The 16,671-nt window shown below is 38.3% G+C and overlaps 1 protein-coding gene across 4 annotated transcripts; it reads right to left on the bottom strand.

Moving 5' to 3' along the window:
- Positions 1–5,245: 5,245 nt before the first annotated feature.
- On the bottom strand, positions 5,246–14,821 carry LOC111874356 (DNA oxidative demethylase ALKBH2). 4 transcript variants are annotated; one of them, XM_033755424.1, is made up of 5 exons: positions 14,450–14,821; positions 8,162–8,375; positions 7,787–7,929; positions 7,526–7,689; positions 5,246–6,134 (listed from the first exon to the last, which is right to left on the bottom strand). In XM_033755424.1, exons 1-5 carry the CDS (start codon positions 14,500–14,502, stop codon positions 5,950–5,952), a joined length of 759 nt encoding a protein of 252 aa, XP_033611315.1. In that variant the 5' UTR covers positions 14,503–14,821; the 3' UTR covers positions 5,246–5,949. The 4 variants fall into 4 exon arrangements, with proteins under 4 accessions (XP_033611315.1, XP_023725564.1, XP_033611316.1 ...); XM_023869796.2 differs by having other exon boundaries at positions 5,246–6,098; positions 14,450–14,817; XM_033755425.1 differs by having other exon boundaries at positions 14,366–14,452.
- Between the last annotated feature and the right edge of the window lie 1,850 nt (positions 14,822–16,671).

The raw sequence follows: 16,671 nt of genomic DNA, 5'->3' as shown, positions 1-16,671 counted from the left end.
CCGGAAATCTGTCTATTAAGTTACGATCAGACCGTTCAATAATACTTTTTTTTTTACTGATCGCTTTAAAGCATACGGGAAAGAATAATAATTTTAAACAGTAATTTAAATCTTGGCATCATTCTTTTTAAATTTAAATTTTTAACGCTGGGGCGACGCCTACCTTGCACGAACTACCCGCTTTAATTTGAATTACCACTATTATATGCGGGTTGATTATATATAAATTGATAAGTATGAATTTTGGTTTGATGTGATTGCGAAACGGGAGTAGACATTTACGCACGAAGTTACATCTCCATGTTAAACATATTGTCGCGTTTCTCTGGCAACCTACTTCTAAGCTTCTGAGAAACCAGTTATCACGTCTCTCCTACATAACGCCACGAATAACCTCCACGTAGGTCTTGGATTCAGTGAATAATTATCAATTTTACTGTTTCTGCGATTCCATTCACTCTATCCAACTAACTCGGCGAATACTAGACTTAACTGACTTCATCTGACAGTCTCATTTTACGACCAAAGGTCAGTCAGTCTGTCTTGGCATAATGCACCCATTTGGGGCTTGTGACCAGATCTTTATTATTGTTTGACAGTTACGGTCTTGTTTTTTGTGGGCGCCCTCTCTGATGAGAAGATGGGCCTGTCTTTTGTATATGCTGCTGGTCCTTGCCAGCGCAGTCTTTCTTGGGTCCGAGGCCCTTGGCAAACTGCTGGCAAACATGCAACTTTTGATGTCTGCCAGCGCACATACCAGCTACAAGGGAGCATGAGTTCCACATCAGTTTCCATGTATTTAGTAGAAATAAAATAGAGCATCCACTGTCCGGGTTGACATTTCTTTGTTTTCCTATGCAAATATCTATGCACACTGCAACTGCTTCCTCCCATATTCATTCCAGTTCTTAATACAACCTAATCTGAATGTGTCATGCAGATTATCTGAGGGCATGCAGCAAGCAGTTCAACCCATCTGGCAAAAGAGGCATGCTTCTTGTGTCAACTCTTTCCCCTTATGTTGGGACCCACAGTTCAATCAACAACCCCACACCCAGAGCATGGATGATGCTTGAAATACATACTGCTGTTACACATTCTTGGCACCTCCATAAAAACTTAACATTAATGCTTTTCAGTAACAGAGCACTCTTTAAACTTAGAACCCTGGTCTCTTGTGCAAGGTGTTGAGAGAAATTTCAAGGAAAATATTCAAGCCTAGCACCAGATTCTTGGCATTTTGATTTGGTTCTTTTTTTCCCCCTATAATGACCCTTCTGTCTGTTTATTTACAACTATATGAACAGGTTTTATAAATGGAACTGCCACATCTTTGAATTTGTGCCATACTTCTCACGTGTGGCATTTAGATGTAAGATGTAGCATGAATGATAGTGTTTAATACTGTAGAAGAGGCTCCAGATTATGCTCAACAGACATATACCATGTAACTTGTTTTACAGTATCTGTTCAGTGATGTATTCGAGCAATAGTGAAAAAAATTGTAATGTGGGGCTACCGGCATGTGCACCACACCACAAGTCAGCATGCAAACAGAAAGACCTGACATTGTATTAAGAATTATGTCACTTGATGTTTGAGAAGAAATATGGAGTTGCCGCAGTGCTGCCAATGTGTCTTTCTGCACATGGGTGTGCAGAAATAGAGTTAGCAAACTGATATTGGAATGGACCACGTATGAACAGAACTGGACTATTTTGTAACAATGAATGAATGAAATATGAACATAACCTTTATACACAATTTTTTTCCTAAGAGCAAGTGTTACATTTTTTTATAGTAGGGAATTCACCTTCATCATAACATCCGAAAACAGTTCTGATTAAAACATCTTTTCGGAATTCATCTAGGTTTGTCACTCTTTTTGGAATATTTGTGTGCTTTCTGAGTGACAGAAACAGCTTCCTAGTACTTTCTTCTTTTCCTCCCTGCAGATGCATGAAACTTTTGACTTGCTTACACAAAACACTTCAGCTGTCGGGTTCTGGTATTCAGAGAAATTCTGTCTCCTTTGTTTTCTTCGGGTACACTTTATAAAGAACTCATACACATTATGAGCTATTTTACAAACATTGTTACCTTAACCACTAGAACACCTAACACCACTCACATTCTGCTTACTAAGAGACATGTATTCAAACACTTTGAATCAGAAACTTTATACAAAATATATATTGTTATACATTTAAGTGTATTAAAAACAACTCATAGTAATTAGTAAATGCTGAAAAGAAAACTACAGAGCTTAACATGTCACCTGAATCACAGGGAACTTTCCTGGTCTTGGGCTCACTGTTCACATTATAGAGGAGGTGGTTTGATGGTGTGATGTTAAATAAGACATGATTCCATGAAGTCTGCACAAGATAAACAAAGACAAAAGAAGACGGGCAACACCTGCATTATCTGAGACAGTGTGGCTTATTTTAAAAAGACACAGACGGCTTACAAAGCTGGAAACAAATGACCAAGCCTTCTCAAAACTATGCTTTATCAAATATATAATCAGTTCTAGATTGTATTCTGAATGTATCATCCAAGAAATGGTATCAAAAATTGCAACTGTATATAAGCAATGACACAAGAACAATGTGAAAAGCCCTAAAATGCTAACTATTTGAGCTAGAAACCTGTGGTTTTTTCCTACACATTAAGTATGTGTGTTTCATCTGAGTTCTATGTCTGTCAGAGTGCACATGGTATTTGATTTTGAAACTTGCAGCTTCAGGAGCAGACTTGAGCTGGACAACACAAAATGTATATACTGCCTAGCAAGATACTATCAGCGGCCATGTCTCAAATGTCAAAGAGATAAGACTCCTACTACAGTATAACCACACACCCTCACATACTGGAGACATGAGTAAAACTAATACTAATTACAATTTACACAGCCACAAATGTCACACTCCACATTAAGGAGCTCAGTCATTATAGTGACTGCCAATGGCTGGATGGCCGGGGTTCAAACTCTGGCAGGAGCAAGGTTTTTCTCTTCTTCATAGCTCTATACTGGATCTGGGGCCCATTCAGCAAGTGTTATATTTTTTTATAGTAGGGAATTCACCTTCATCATAACATCCGAAAACAGTTCTGATTAAAACATCTTTTCGGAATTCATCTAGGTTTGTCACTCTTTTTGGAATATTTGTGTGCTTTCTGAGTGACAGAAACAGCTTCCTAGTACTTTCTTCTTTTCCTCCCTGTGTTGTGGGGCTACCGGCATGTGCACCACACCACAAGTCAGCATGCAAACAGAAAGACCTGACATTGTATTAAGAATTATGTCACTTGATGTTTGAGAAGAAATATGGAGTTGCCGCAGTGCTGCCAATGTGTCTTTCTGCACATGGGTGTGCAGAAATAGAGTTAGCAAACTGATATTGGAATGGTACCGGGGCGGACTTTCCTGGGACTAAAGCGGCCAGAGCATGAAGCGCACCACTCACGTCCATCTAATTCCGGGGTTAAGAATGGTAGAGCTATATCTCTACTCCCCCATGTCTTCATGGCACAGTGCTTAATTAATTAAGCACAGGGGCAACTTTACCTCTCTTTTTCCATTTTACAGCCCACATTATAATCAAACGAACACTCTGTCACAATAGATAACTAAAAGCAGGAAGACCATTACAAGTATTAAGCCATTAACAACACCCTCTGTCACCCAGCCACATCGATCCCACTGCTCAACGAAAAATTCCACATTAGAAACAAATGCACACATCCATCAAACCACACACGACACACACCACCATAGTATGCAAATATTATACACGCAGCAGCTGTAAAATAGCTGGACTAATGCTTTAAAATCTGTTATTAAATTAATAACACAATGGAAATGTTATCACCTTCAAAGTGGTCCCCTCTCCAATTCCTACACAGCTGCATGCGAATTTGCCACTGTCAGAAGCAATGCTGCAGGTCTTCATCTGACTGCTTCTTCATTACCATTGCCTTTGCCTTCACTTCATCTATGGACTCAAAATGGGTTCCTTTTAATGCAGTTCAATCTCTGGAAATTAAGAAAAGTCACATGGGGCTAGGTTAGGTGGGTAGGGTGGATGTTCCATCACGGGGATCTTGTGCTTCACCACAAGTCTTGACAAGATAGTGAGTGGTGTGCCAGGCACATTGTCATGGTGAAGAATCCATGAGCCTTTCTTCCACTTTCATGTCTTTTTCTTCTCATCCATTCATGAAGGATTGTCAAAACCTCTTTACACTACACTTGGTTAACACTCTGACCTTCAGGCACCCAAACAATGTGAACAATACCTTGAATATCAGAAATAAAAGATAATTGCTTTGAAATTTTACTTGCTCTTATGTGGTTTTCATTTCTAGGTGACCTGGGGCTCTTCCAGTGCATGGATTGGCACTTAGTTTCCGGGTCATACTGAAAAAACATGATTCATCACAAGTTATCACATTTCCTAAAAAATTTGGACCATTTTCAATGTTTTGAAGAATGTCAGCACAAATGTTCATCTGAGTTTCCTTTTGCTCAGGCACTGGCATTCTTGGAATGATCTTTGAGCACACTTTTTTCATGTTAAAATGTTCATGTAAAATCTGTCAAACACTTTCTTTATCAATGTTAGCTAATTCAGCAACTGCTCGAATGCTCAGGAAACAATTTTTTTGAACAATTTCACCAACTTCTTCAATGTTAGCATCTGTTTTTGACATGCAAGGCCAACCAGGACACAGATTGTCTTCGATTTCTCTCCTTCCCTCTTTAAATCTTTTGAACCACCCGAAAACTTGAGTACGAGATAGACATTCATCACCATAAACTTCCATCAACAAACTGTATGTATGTTTCTGCAGCTGATTTTCCAAGTTTTGCGGGGGAATTTCACATTGACACGTTGCTCTACTTCAACATGTAACATGATTCTGATGGAGCTCAGATAGATGGTCCACTTCAAACAAAGGCTGCTACCACACTGTTGGCCATATGGTCTTGGAAGGTGTAGGGTTGATGGAGAGGACAGGCTAATATGCCACTCCACTCACTGTTGTCAAGGTCACAGGGAGTCGGCAAAATATCAGTCCGTTTATTTTATAGCTGCTCCACATACACACAAAACCACACGTGCTCATCCTCAATGTATAGGATTTTTACACTTTACACTCACTACCATTATCACTACATCACATTATATTACTGCCATCTAATTTACCAGAATCAAATGAAAAATAATGGTACAATAAGAAACCACAAATACTTTATTTTTATTCACTAATATTAATCACTTACAAGTCTCTCCATTATGGTAAAATGTATGCACAAGTTACACGTTAGTTCCTATAGTGTGTAGTATATGGACTACTGAAGTACAAGTGTAAAATAACACATATCTTAGTTCATAAATGTTACAATAAAATTCACTTTTATTTTACAAGTCCATATATTCGTGGATCACATCAAAGGCAAGTTCAAGGGAATCACTAAAGACTTGAATTGAAAAGGCTATATCAGATACCATTACTGCTAATTACATAAATTTTATAGGTGAGAATATAAATCCTGTCTAAAAATAGCAAAAATTACTGTATAAGCTAACAAAGATGTCACCTTAATCAACAGGTTCTCACTTTTCCCATTTGTACTATACAGGTTTTCTTAATTTAGCTTCTAAAGGCTCACCTTAAACTTTTCCCTAATTTGTTTTCAATTCTTATTTCACCATTCATTTCACCATAACTTTATACAGTATTACCTACTACCACAGAGTAGGTCATTGTTTACAAAGTTTATGACTATTTCACTGTTTTATGTTTCTAGTTTTCAGCTCATTTATTATTACCCCATTCTGTACAACTTCAAGTGCCTATTCTTCCAGATTTGTAAACAGTTTATCCTAATATCACAGATGTTGCCTGTAACTTATACAATCTGACTACTACTGCAGCATTTTACTTCTCTGGGTTTCTCAACACCTTCCGAAATGTGAGATTGATCCTAACACCAGGACAGTTCTTTCTTCGTGGCAGCGAATGAAACCACAGTTTATTTGTTGGTGGATTCATCAACAGGAGGCTCCCATGTGCCAACAGTAACTTCACTGCAAACAGAAGAGAGGGGGGAAAAAACCACAATTCTGAAACAGTGTAAAATTGAAAAGAGAAGTTTTTGACCCTTGGAACAAATTAGGCAGTGAATCCTCCATTGTAATTAATGAGACTGATAAATCTCAACTGAAAGAGGTGTGATGGTCATACTACTATCAGAAGGTTCTGATTTTAATATTTTTATGTATGTATTTATAAATGAATCTACAGTGATTTATTAACCAAATAACTCGACGGAGCACAGCGCCTTTCTTTCATATTTTATTTTGTGGATTATTTTATGACACTGTCAGTAGCCAGAGTATATATCACTGACTGTTGGGATGGCTGAAGAATGAGGATCTGGAAGGAAGCAATTGTGTTATTAATTAAGACATTATTTTGACATCAGATTGGAGAGACCGAGGAAAAGCATGAAAAACTGGTCAGGATGGCTGGTGTCCTAGCAGAGATTCCAAAAGAGCACCTTCTGAAGAGCATTATCACTAATGCCATACTGTTTGGTGAATGCCCTTCACTCAGCCCCAGGGTTCATTACCATATTCATAATTGCTTGTAACCAGACCCTACCCTGAGCCAGACAACTCCTGTCCACATCTCACACTATTTCTTTAAGTTCCATTTTAATGTCTATACATTCTAAGCACTTCTTTTCATTCAGGTTGTCCTACCAAAACTTTAAATGCATGCTACATAACCTACCTATTTCATCTTCCTTGATAACATCTGGTGAGGAACACAGATTATTAAGCTCCTTATTATGCAAATCTTCTCCAGCCTCTAGTTACTCTCCCCTTCTCTCAGGTCCAAATATTCCTCTCAGCACCATGTTTTCAAACATCTTCAATCTATATTATTCCTTTAGGATAACAGACTAAGTTTGATAAGCGCAGTAAACGGATAAAATTACAGTTCCTTACAATCTGCATGGTTCAAAACAGGAAGACCAAAGATTCTGAAACCTAATGTTGTATTTTAGCATCCTGTTGCACTGATTCTCGTCCATGATATGTATGTATTGGCTGTGTTCTAGTGCACTCGATCTCACTTGTCACTTCACTCCATGTTTCGGCATCACTANTATATATTTTATTATAGTAAATGAAGAACACACATTTTAAATAATTTCATAAATGACACATGATGGCGAGCAGTGCAATAGTTTAATGTAAATAACACACCTGAGGATGGCACAGTGATGCCGAAACATGCGGTGAAGTGACAAGTGAAATTGAGTGCACTAGAACACAGCCAATACATACACCTTCTGAAACCTGTTTTTAAGTGCTTTTCTATAATTCTGATTTATTACTGCTGGCTCCAAATATTTGCACCTTGCCACAGTTATGAAAGACTTAAGGATGTTTGGTTATGTGTATGGAAGTAGAAGGGGTGGTATGTCTTAAAGAGACTTTTATACCTGGTAAAATCTCCTTCTTTTGTGGTCCACGCTTCCTTGCATCACGATGCTTGAACACAAAATCCCTAGCTTGTCCAAGTGACAGAGATGCTATGGGCACTGCTGGATCAAGTTCTCTCTCATCGTCTCTGTGTTCAGCAATATAATCCTTACCATCTCGATACCTATAATAGAGATATCTCTACATTTGCATGACTTGATCAGGTATTTTCACAAATTATTACGTGATTATGCTACAATTCATGAATCTATAGAACCAACCTGTTAACAAGTACAAAATTGAAGTAGTAACCAGTCACCTGGGTAAGCATGTCCCTCACATGAAGTAAGGAAGAAGGCCATGCCATGGCTGGTACAGTGTTTCCAGAGAACTTGTAGCTCAGACCAGAGTCCCCAAAAGCAACCTGAGTAACAGATCACATACTTCCCACCTTCATAAATTTGCTCCATCTTACAAACACAGTGCAGTTAACTGAGATGTAAACATGTTGCTTGCAAAACTACAGACGTGAAGTGTGCCTTCAATGCAATGACCTTGCCCTGAGCATATCCTGTGTCATTTTTGTGTAAACAATTACTTAACTTGGATAATAAAGGTATTAAGGCTACTTTATATTGTATATGAAATCATTATACCTGCTGACGTGGAATGGCATGCCACTTGCCATACACATGTACCCTAGCCAGATCACCATTAAAATACTCCAGCTCTGATTCCAGATGCTTGAGCAGCTGGCTGGCAACAGATCGAGGTAATAACACTGTGTAGTCGAGGTCCAGATCTTCAGCTGAAATCTTCTGCCATTTCAACTGTTGTGGTTCCATGTTAATCAATCTTGCTTCTAGACTCCTGATAAAGCAGATAAGTCAATAAATCTAAAACTTCTTTCCACAGAATGAAAGTATCAAAGACGCTGTTACTTATGAGCTTAACCAAACAGATTACATGTTGTACGTCCAAAGACTGGATAATGCTTGCTTATTTAATGGCTTTTACAACAAGTTACAAAGCATTTAATGTTTGGGTGATTGTAGGTGATAAACTGGAAAAGACACAAAAGAAAGCAGTTGTAGCTTTTTTTAAAGTACTGCGACAGCATGTGAATCAAGGGACTGGGAAAAAGGATGAGAATTTCAATTAGGGTAGCTGATCTCCATGCCGAAATGTGAACTTGGAATGTACTGAATATGAATTTATTATATATATTTGTAGTTTATTTAATGACTCTCAGAGGCTTGTATTGTACAGCATCAAATGATTGGATGATAATAAATAATGAAATGGAAAAGATTTTGAAAGAAGTGGCTGAGGTCCAATTTAAGGAACTCTTCTGGCATTCACCTGGAGAAAATGAGGAAGACAACTGAAAATCGGTCATGATACCTGGTGTCTTGGTCAAGATCGAAACTGAGCACTTTCCGAATATGAGTCAGAAGTTCTACTGCTTGAGCCAACTTGAGCAATCGGTCATGATACCTGGTGTCTTGGTCAAGATCGAAACTGAGCACTTTCCGAATATGAGTCAGAAGTTCTACTGCTTGAGCCAACTTGAGCAATCGGTCATGATACCTGGTGTCTTGGTCAAGATCGAAACTGAGCACTTTCTGAATATAAGTCAGAAGTTCTACTGCTTGAGCCAACTTGCTTGGTCTCAAATACAAATGTCATTATAACACTAGTTTTAGCATAACAAATACAAATATAAAATCCCCATGTGGGAAATATTTACTGAGATTCCCATTTCCTATTTATTTTCCTCAGCAAAATTAAAGAAAAATAAACCACATCAGTTAAGAACACTGAAGAGCTACCTCCTACCAACTAGGGTCATTCAAAAGAAATAAGATAAGAACAAAATAAATGAATGGCAGATTGCAGAATATGTAGGATGTGAAGAGTTCTATCATCTGGGATACAATGCTTTGTAGTCCACTGAACTTCAACTGCCTACACAGCGTTATATCCCAGAAGACAGAACTCTTCATGACCACTGCTGTAAGAACCTCAAATCCTGTATAGGATATGATATGGAGTAGCAGGAAGGTGCTCATACAATATGTTGCATACACACAAAGAATAATCTCAAGTGCAGAATAAAACATATAAGACAAGGCTAGATTTAAGTTTCACATTTTGAATAGTTTATAAACATTCATTCATCTACAGCATACTGTAGCATGTAGAGCCGTTACTATGTAACAACCACGAGATAAGCAAATATACCAGAGTCGTTTTCAGGCAATGGCTTCGTAAACATGTTCTTGCATCAATAGATACACATGCAACAACAGAGGTACTGCTGGAAATGGTGTTTCCTACTCAGTCCGTGAAAAGAGGTTCTAAGGAGAACTGAAGCAAGAAAAGTCCAATTGGAAGGGAGCTGCTGTTCAGAGAGGACATGAGAACGGAAGCAGAGGACTAGACATTGTTAGAAGCCATTACCAGGCAACTACTAGTGAACCAACTACAAGCTGGAAAAATTGCCATGATTGTGTAAAGTGCAGGAATAGCTAGTGTTATAGTTATGTGTAGTTATGACCTGTAAGTGGTCAATAAATCCATTCACCATTCCAAACCTATATGTGACAATATAGTACAGGACACATGAACTTCTCACTGGGCCTAAAGCACAACTCAATATAGATATAACATGTTTATAAGAAAAATATAATTCATGTGCTATTATCAGGAAATTAACAATGTTCACTGTACAAAAACCTGACCCTACCAGACCAGTCTTTAAATCAGTATACTTTGACAGTTATATAATCCTTCACCCACTGATATGAGCCTGAGAGTGTGGGAGAGTATGCCTTGGACAAACTTGTCATTCCTTTGAGACCAGAGTTAATGAACACAACTGTCTCATCTAATTTATGAAATGGATAAGTCGGCTGCAGCTGAATACAGGGCTGACTTGAATCACTGTATTCTACATCCTGGCCAAGAAATCCTAGAACAGGGAATTGTCCATACTGGAAGCACCAGAGATCAAGCTCCATCTTAACATGAAGAGGATGGAAAGATTCTCCCAAAGCACATTACAGAAGCCTCTTATTCCCTTCCTGCAGGAAAAGATGAAAAAGGTTCTCTCCAAGGTCAAGACTGTTACCTCCTCCAGTGACAAAATCTGAGCCCTCAATAAAAAAGAGGACTGATAACTTTCTTCTAATTTCCTATCTGCAAGGCCCAGAAACGGCTCCTTTCTTTTCTCAGTGTTCCAGTTTCCCTCCTGTGGGCAAAACAACAGTCCTGAAAAAGGCCCTCTTCCTGCCTACAGACCCCACTGCCCCAGATCAGGCTCCATTTCCTTACTCCATCCTGTGGGTTCACAAGATCACCCACCTTGCAACTGGCCTATATAACTGAGCCACTCCTCATAGTAGACATATAGATATTATCATTATTATTTGTGTTCCAGACCATATCAGAAGCCCTGTTCGAAAAATCTTTGACATATCAGACTAAACCATGGGAATGGATGTAACAGATTGTATACCACTCACCATCTAAACAGTCACAATCCTAGTCAAGTTATACTTGATGACAAATTATCACAAATATTCACATCGATTCCATTACTCGTTGTGGGAGGCCTGTTCTGTGACTTGACCAAAGCACCTGATTGTGTAAATCACACAATACTTATTGCTAAGCTAGAGTTCTATGGCTTTAATGCTATAGCAGGAAAGTTAATTAAAACTTATTTGACGGATAGACAGCAAAGAACAGTACTAAATAGCAATATTACAAGTGGAATTTTGGAGTGGCAAAGTGTAAAACAGGGCGTCCCTCAGGGCTCCGTTCTGGGGCCATTGCTCTTCTTGATATATATTAATGATTTGCCAAATATAGTAAATAAAGAATCAAAACAAACTTTATTTGCTGATGACACCAGCATACTGTGCTGCAAGTCAAATCTTAAAGAACCTGACATCGCCCTAAAATAAAGTTTTGAATCAATCAATAAATGGTTCCCTATAAACTCGCTAATTTTGAATTTAACTAGAACGAGTTGTGTCCAGTTATTAACAAAAACAAATGTAGTAATAAACTTAAATATTAAACATGGTGATATCCAAATTAATAATACAAATACTTTGAAATCCCTTGGACTGACAATTGATAGTACTTTAACACGGAAGGAACATATCAAACAAACAGCCAGCAAATTGAGCTTGGCTCGTTATGCTATAAGAGTTCTAGTCTCAATATTGTCCCTAGAGAGCTTACTGATGATGTATAATGCCTATGTTCATTCTATAATGTCCTATGGCATAATATTCTGGGGAAATTCAATGTATAGTACCCAAATATTTAAAACTCAAAAAAGAATAATTAGGGTAATAATGAAAGCAGGAAATAGTGACACTTGTCAGGCTCTATTTAAAAAATTAAACATTCTTCCATTTTATTCACAGTATATATTTTCAATATCGGTCCTCATAGTTAAAAACATGGACAAGTATGTAGCAAATTCAGATATTCATAACATTTATACAAGACAAAGATTCAAACTACATTATCCAACTTATAAATCAACCAGGGCTCAAAAGGGAGTATCTTACACTGGGATTAGAATATTTAATAAATTACCACATAGTACAAAAATTTATCGCAAGATTTAAATAAATTCAAATATTTCATTAAATTTTTTTGCAGGTGGGATCTTTTTATTCTTTAGATGAGTATTATAAATGGAAAACAAGGGATGATTGTGTTAATTACAGATAAATAAAACAAAACTAGTCATTTCTAAAACTTTTATTGTAGGATACCTATAATTCTTTAGATATGCTTTTACTCTATTATTGACAATGTTAATATGCATTTTATTATAAGTTGCAATGCAAGTGTTATATGCATGTTGTATTTAATTATAACATTGTATCAATCATTGTGCCGGTCACGGTAGCAGAGCGGTCTAAGGCATGCATTGTCTTCACTCGCTCAGAAGCCAGGATTGTGGGTTCGAATCCCCTCAGGGCATGGATGTTTCTGTGCGTTTTTCTGTGTTTGTGTACAGGTAGAGACCTTGCGACGAGCTGATCACCCGCCCAAGGAGTCCTACTATATGTCTAAGATATAGTAAAAAAACCGAAGTGAAACAGAGAGTTTCATGGCGGCAGGCCTAGGTCCACTGGGGCTGTAGTGTCAATGGGGGGGGGGGAACCCAATCATTGTATCAATAGTTATTGCAACAAAGGTTGTAAATATGTTGTAATATCTTTATGATGTCCTCTGGATTAATTTTATTGTAACTTGGGCTTTGATGTGTTCTATATCTGGAGGCGCCATCGCCAAATGTAGATCTAATGAACAAAAATAAATTGAATTGAATTACCTAATCAGGTTCAGTGTTACCACAGGAAACACAGATATACGATTTGTGAGCAAACAGCAAAGTTTTACTATAGAGACAGGGACACCTAAAAGGCAGAATTATGGAGTCTGAAAAGTGTTGCAGAGGCGTCTATTGCTAAGCAATGGCTCACTGAATATGTTCCCGTGGCAATAAACACAAACACAACAGAAGAGGAATTTTTGGAGGTGGTGTTCTCTATTTCATCTGCCTCAGAGTTATATAAAGAGAACCTGGCCACACCAGGCAGTAAGTTCCCACTCAAGTCACCCCCAGTAGAGAGGGAGTGACAGTAGTAGTCAGACCCCTCCTCTCATTGCAGAAGAGGCCAGGCCCTATTTCAAAACATGTAAAGTCTTGGAAGGAACAAAAATATGGTCATGGGTCCCAAAACTGAAATTTACTGTGCTGGCAAGGGCCAGAAGCAATTTAGACAACCAACTTAAATATTTCAATTTTGATGATAAGGGTAGAATGTTCACTTGAAATGTTGGTATCCTCCTGCAAGCCTACGTGGAGTCACAACTAAGACCACAATTTGAGAACACTTTTGCTGTGGGTTACATTATGCCTCTGGGTCTATGGCACAGTGATCTTTAAACATCAAAATAAATGGGAACTGAAAACTTTACCAAAATATCAGAAGGGTTCCACTCCGCCATACGCCTTCATGGTGTAGTGCTTATTTAGTTAAGCAGAGGGACTTTACTTTTTTCTTTACGAGTACGGTTACCAATCCTGAGGCCTTTTCTGACATTTATGTGCTCGATAAAGTTTGCGTGCACTATAAAATCGAAATTCTCCCATTTACTTAGTCACTGGATTGTAGTTTTTTTTTTTTATTATTTTCTAAATTGGTGAAAAATTTGGTACAATCTCCTGACAACATTAAGATCCCTCACTTTCGTTTCTGTACTTTGTAACTCTCCAATCTATGGGTACATAAAACAACTTTCATAACAAAACTAAATATTTTTGGGGGGCAACAATTCATTATCATAAAGTGTACTGCAAGGTGGATATGGAAACAGGGTCAGAAGAAAGTGTGGGGGTGTAATCACATGCATTTGCAGAAATCCAAGAAATAAACTGTGACAATGAATATGCATCCTAACGTTCATCTGTAAAAAGATTTGCAAGGTGTGTACATATTATAGAACAGAGATTAAACTGTCTTCAGTGAAACACAAAGTTAAAATGTCACTCCTATATAGTACAGAAACTAAAATATTTAGAATACATCTGTCACGGAAACTGCAGCTGCACGCAAAGATCGTTTATGGGTATAAGGCGACTTTCTCTAAAACTAGATATAACCTGGCATTTCTTAATATTTTTGATTACCCACTGAATTCATCGTGCTATTCTGAGATAGAAACAGATTTCCACAACCATTATAAACATTTCCCATTTTTCATAACCTGCAGATTAACTAAACATACACGTATATAAATTTATACGTAACTAAGTAATTTACCCGTCTCTGTGAATACATATTTACATATCACCCATTTCTTACTTATGGGGATGATCTGTCGCAGCACATTTATAACAAACGTACCCCTTACACACAGCGGACATCCCTTCTGATTCCTTCAGCTTCCACGTTTCCATCCTTAACAGTTGCCACCCCCTGTTCCGGACTGCCCAAAACGGGATATTTTGGCCACAACGATCATAGTCATCACTGGCTCGATCGCGGTACTTCCACTATTAAAGATTAATCACTTGAGACCAACCTAAAACAGCGCGAAATAAAAGGTTAGCGTTATCCATGGAGAAAAAACCTGAACACTCGAGACTATATATAACCTCATAGAAAGTCACTGAATGTCAGCCTAGCCTTCCTATCATGCATCTATTTAAGCACTTAAGCCGAAGCTAAATCGGCGTGAGTGAAGAAGAAAAAATGAAATAAAAACTAAGCGCCATCTGTGGAGTATAACCTAACACACTAAACTAAAACATCATGGAAAGCCACGAAGTGTCAGCCCAACCTTGATATCACGCAGCTACATATACCCGCGTGAGCACAAAACAGTTGATGTGACGTAACAAAACCGCATTTCAAAACTAGAACAAGAATACATAATTTTGCTAACGCTATGCAATATTGTTGCTGGAGAGAACTGCATAATGAGGAGCTTCATAACTTGTACTCTTCTCCAAGTATAATTAGTATGATCAAGTCAAGGAAGATGAGGTCGGCAGGTCATGTAGCACGAATGGGGGGCGACGAGGAATGCGTATAAGATATTGGTGGGAAAGCCAGGGGGAAAGAGACCACAAGGAAGACCAAGGCGTAGGTGGGTGGACAATATTAGAATGGATCTTAGAGAGAGAGGCTGGGATGGTATGGTTTGTATAGATCTGGCTCAGGATAGGTACCAGTGGAGGGCTCTTGTTAACACGAAAATGAACCTTTGAGTTCCATAAAATTCTGAGAAATTTTTGAGTAGCTGCAGAATTGGCTGCTCTTCCAGAAGGGTTCAGCTCCATGAGTGAGTAAGGGGGAGGTTCATTTATACATACGCTGTACAATGCGTGGCACTCCTTTTCTCCTGGCGCAAACGTTTTGACTTAGAACGAAACTCTAAATTTTCTCTCGGCAAAAATGTGCTAACAGGCTTGATTATACCAACGGAAATTTTAATTTGAATTGATACGCACTGTTGCATGGTCCCTGACCGCAGAGAAATCTCCACCGTGTGTTATAACCGCCTACCTGTACGTTTACGGCCACAAAATTCATTATTGTCTACAGGTACGAAATTCTACACTGATGACATACATCAGGACCAAGTTCATTGTGCTGACTCTCTACAAAGAGCTGCTCAGTGACCGAAGAAATTACCATTTCATGGCACCCGCGACCTCATTGCGTTCTTCTCACAGAATTCATTGTCCCTTATTCTGAACTACGCAAATCCTGTGTTAATTTCCCAGGCCTCATCACGTGGGATTTGTGGTGGAGGCTAGGGCAGATTTTTTCAAAGTACTTCTATTTCCCCTGCCAATCTTCATTCCACCAATTTCTCTACATTCACCATCATCTATGACTGGTACAATAAGCCACAAGTAGCCGAATGGTCTCTCACACGAAAAAAAAAATAATAAAAGAATGCTGCCCAGATCCCACCGCCTTGGCTCTATTTCTCCCAACATCCATCTTAATATTCCTCTCCTGTGACTGACATGTCCTTGGTTCTTTACTATTGTCCTCAATACACCTCACGAAATTCATCCCCTAAAAATTTTCTGATAACCCACAATGCAAACTAGTCCTTAGATTAATTCCATGTTCAGACCCTATTTGAGTTGTTACTTATAAGCCTCCTTACTCAGCCTGCATCACATAGATATGCAACATTTCCCAAACCCCACCTCCCTAAATACAAAATTAATATTCCCCATGGCTAAGTGCATCCACAGACAATATCACTGGCATTTAATTTGCAATTTCACCTCCCTCATATATTCATGCCATCTCATTTTCAGTTAACTTGGGACTTTCATACTTCTCATGAAATGTAATGAATGGAGCAAAATGTTTTGTGTTCATACACCATGGCCCAATCTGAATATCCAAATAATTTCTATTGCAGATCCACTACATTAAAATTGACTCTTCACAACCAAAATTGATAATCCTATTCTGATTCCTGTAGCCTCAGATGAAGTCTCCTCAAAGTATAATCTCAGTATATTCACTCAACTCTGCCTGACATTGCTATGCTGCTACAGCTGACAGCCCATTACAAATTTAAATGCTGCAAACTCAAA

This window comes from Cryptotermes secundus, unplaced genomic scaffold (genome assembly GCF_002891405.2).
Source record: "Cryptotermes secundus unplaced genomic scaffold, Csec_1.0 scaffold49, whole genome shotgun sequence".
Taxonomy (NCBI): Eukaryota; Metazoa; Arthropoda; class Insecta; order Blattodea; family Kalotermitidae; genus Cryptotermes; species Cryptotermes secundus.
This window is presented reverse-complemented; position numbering and strand designations above follow the sequence as displayed.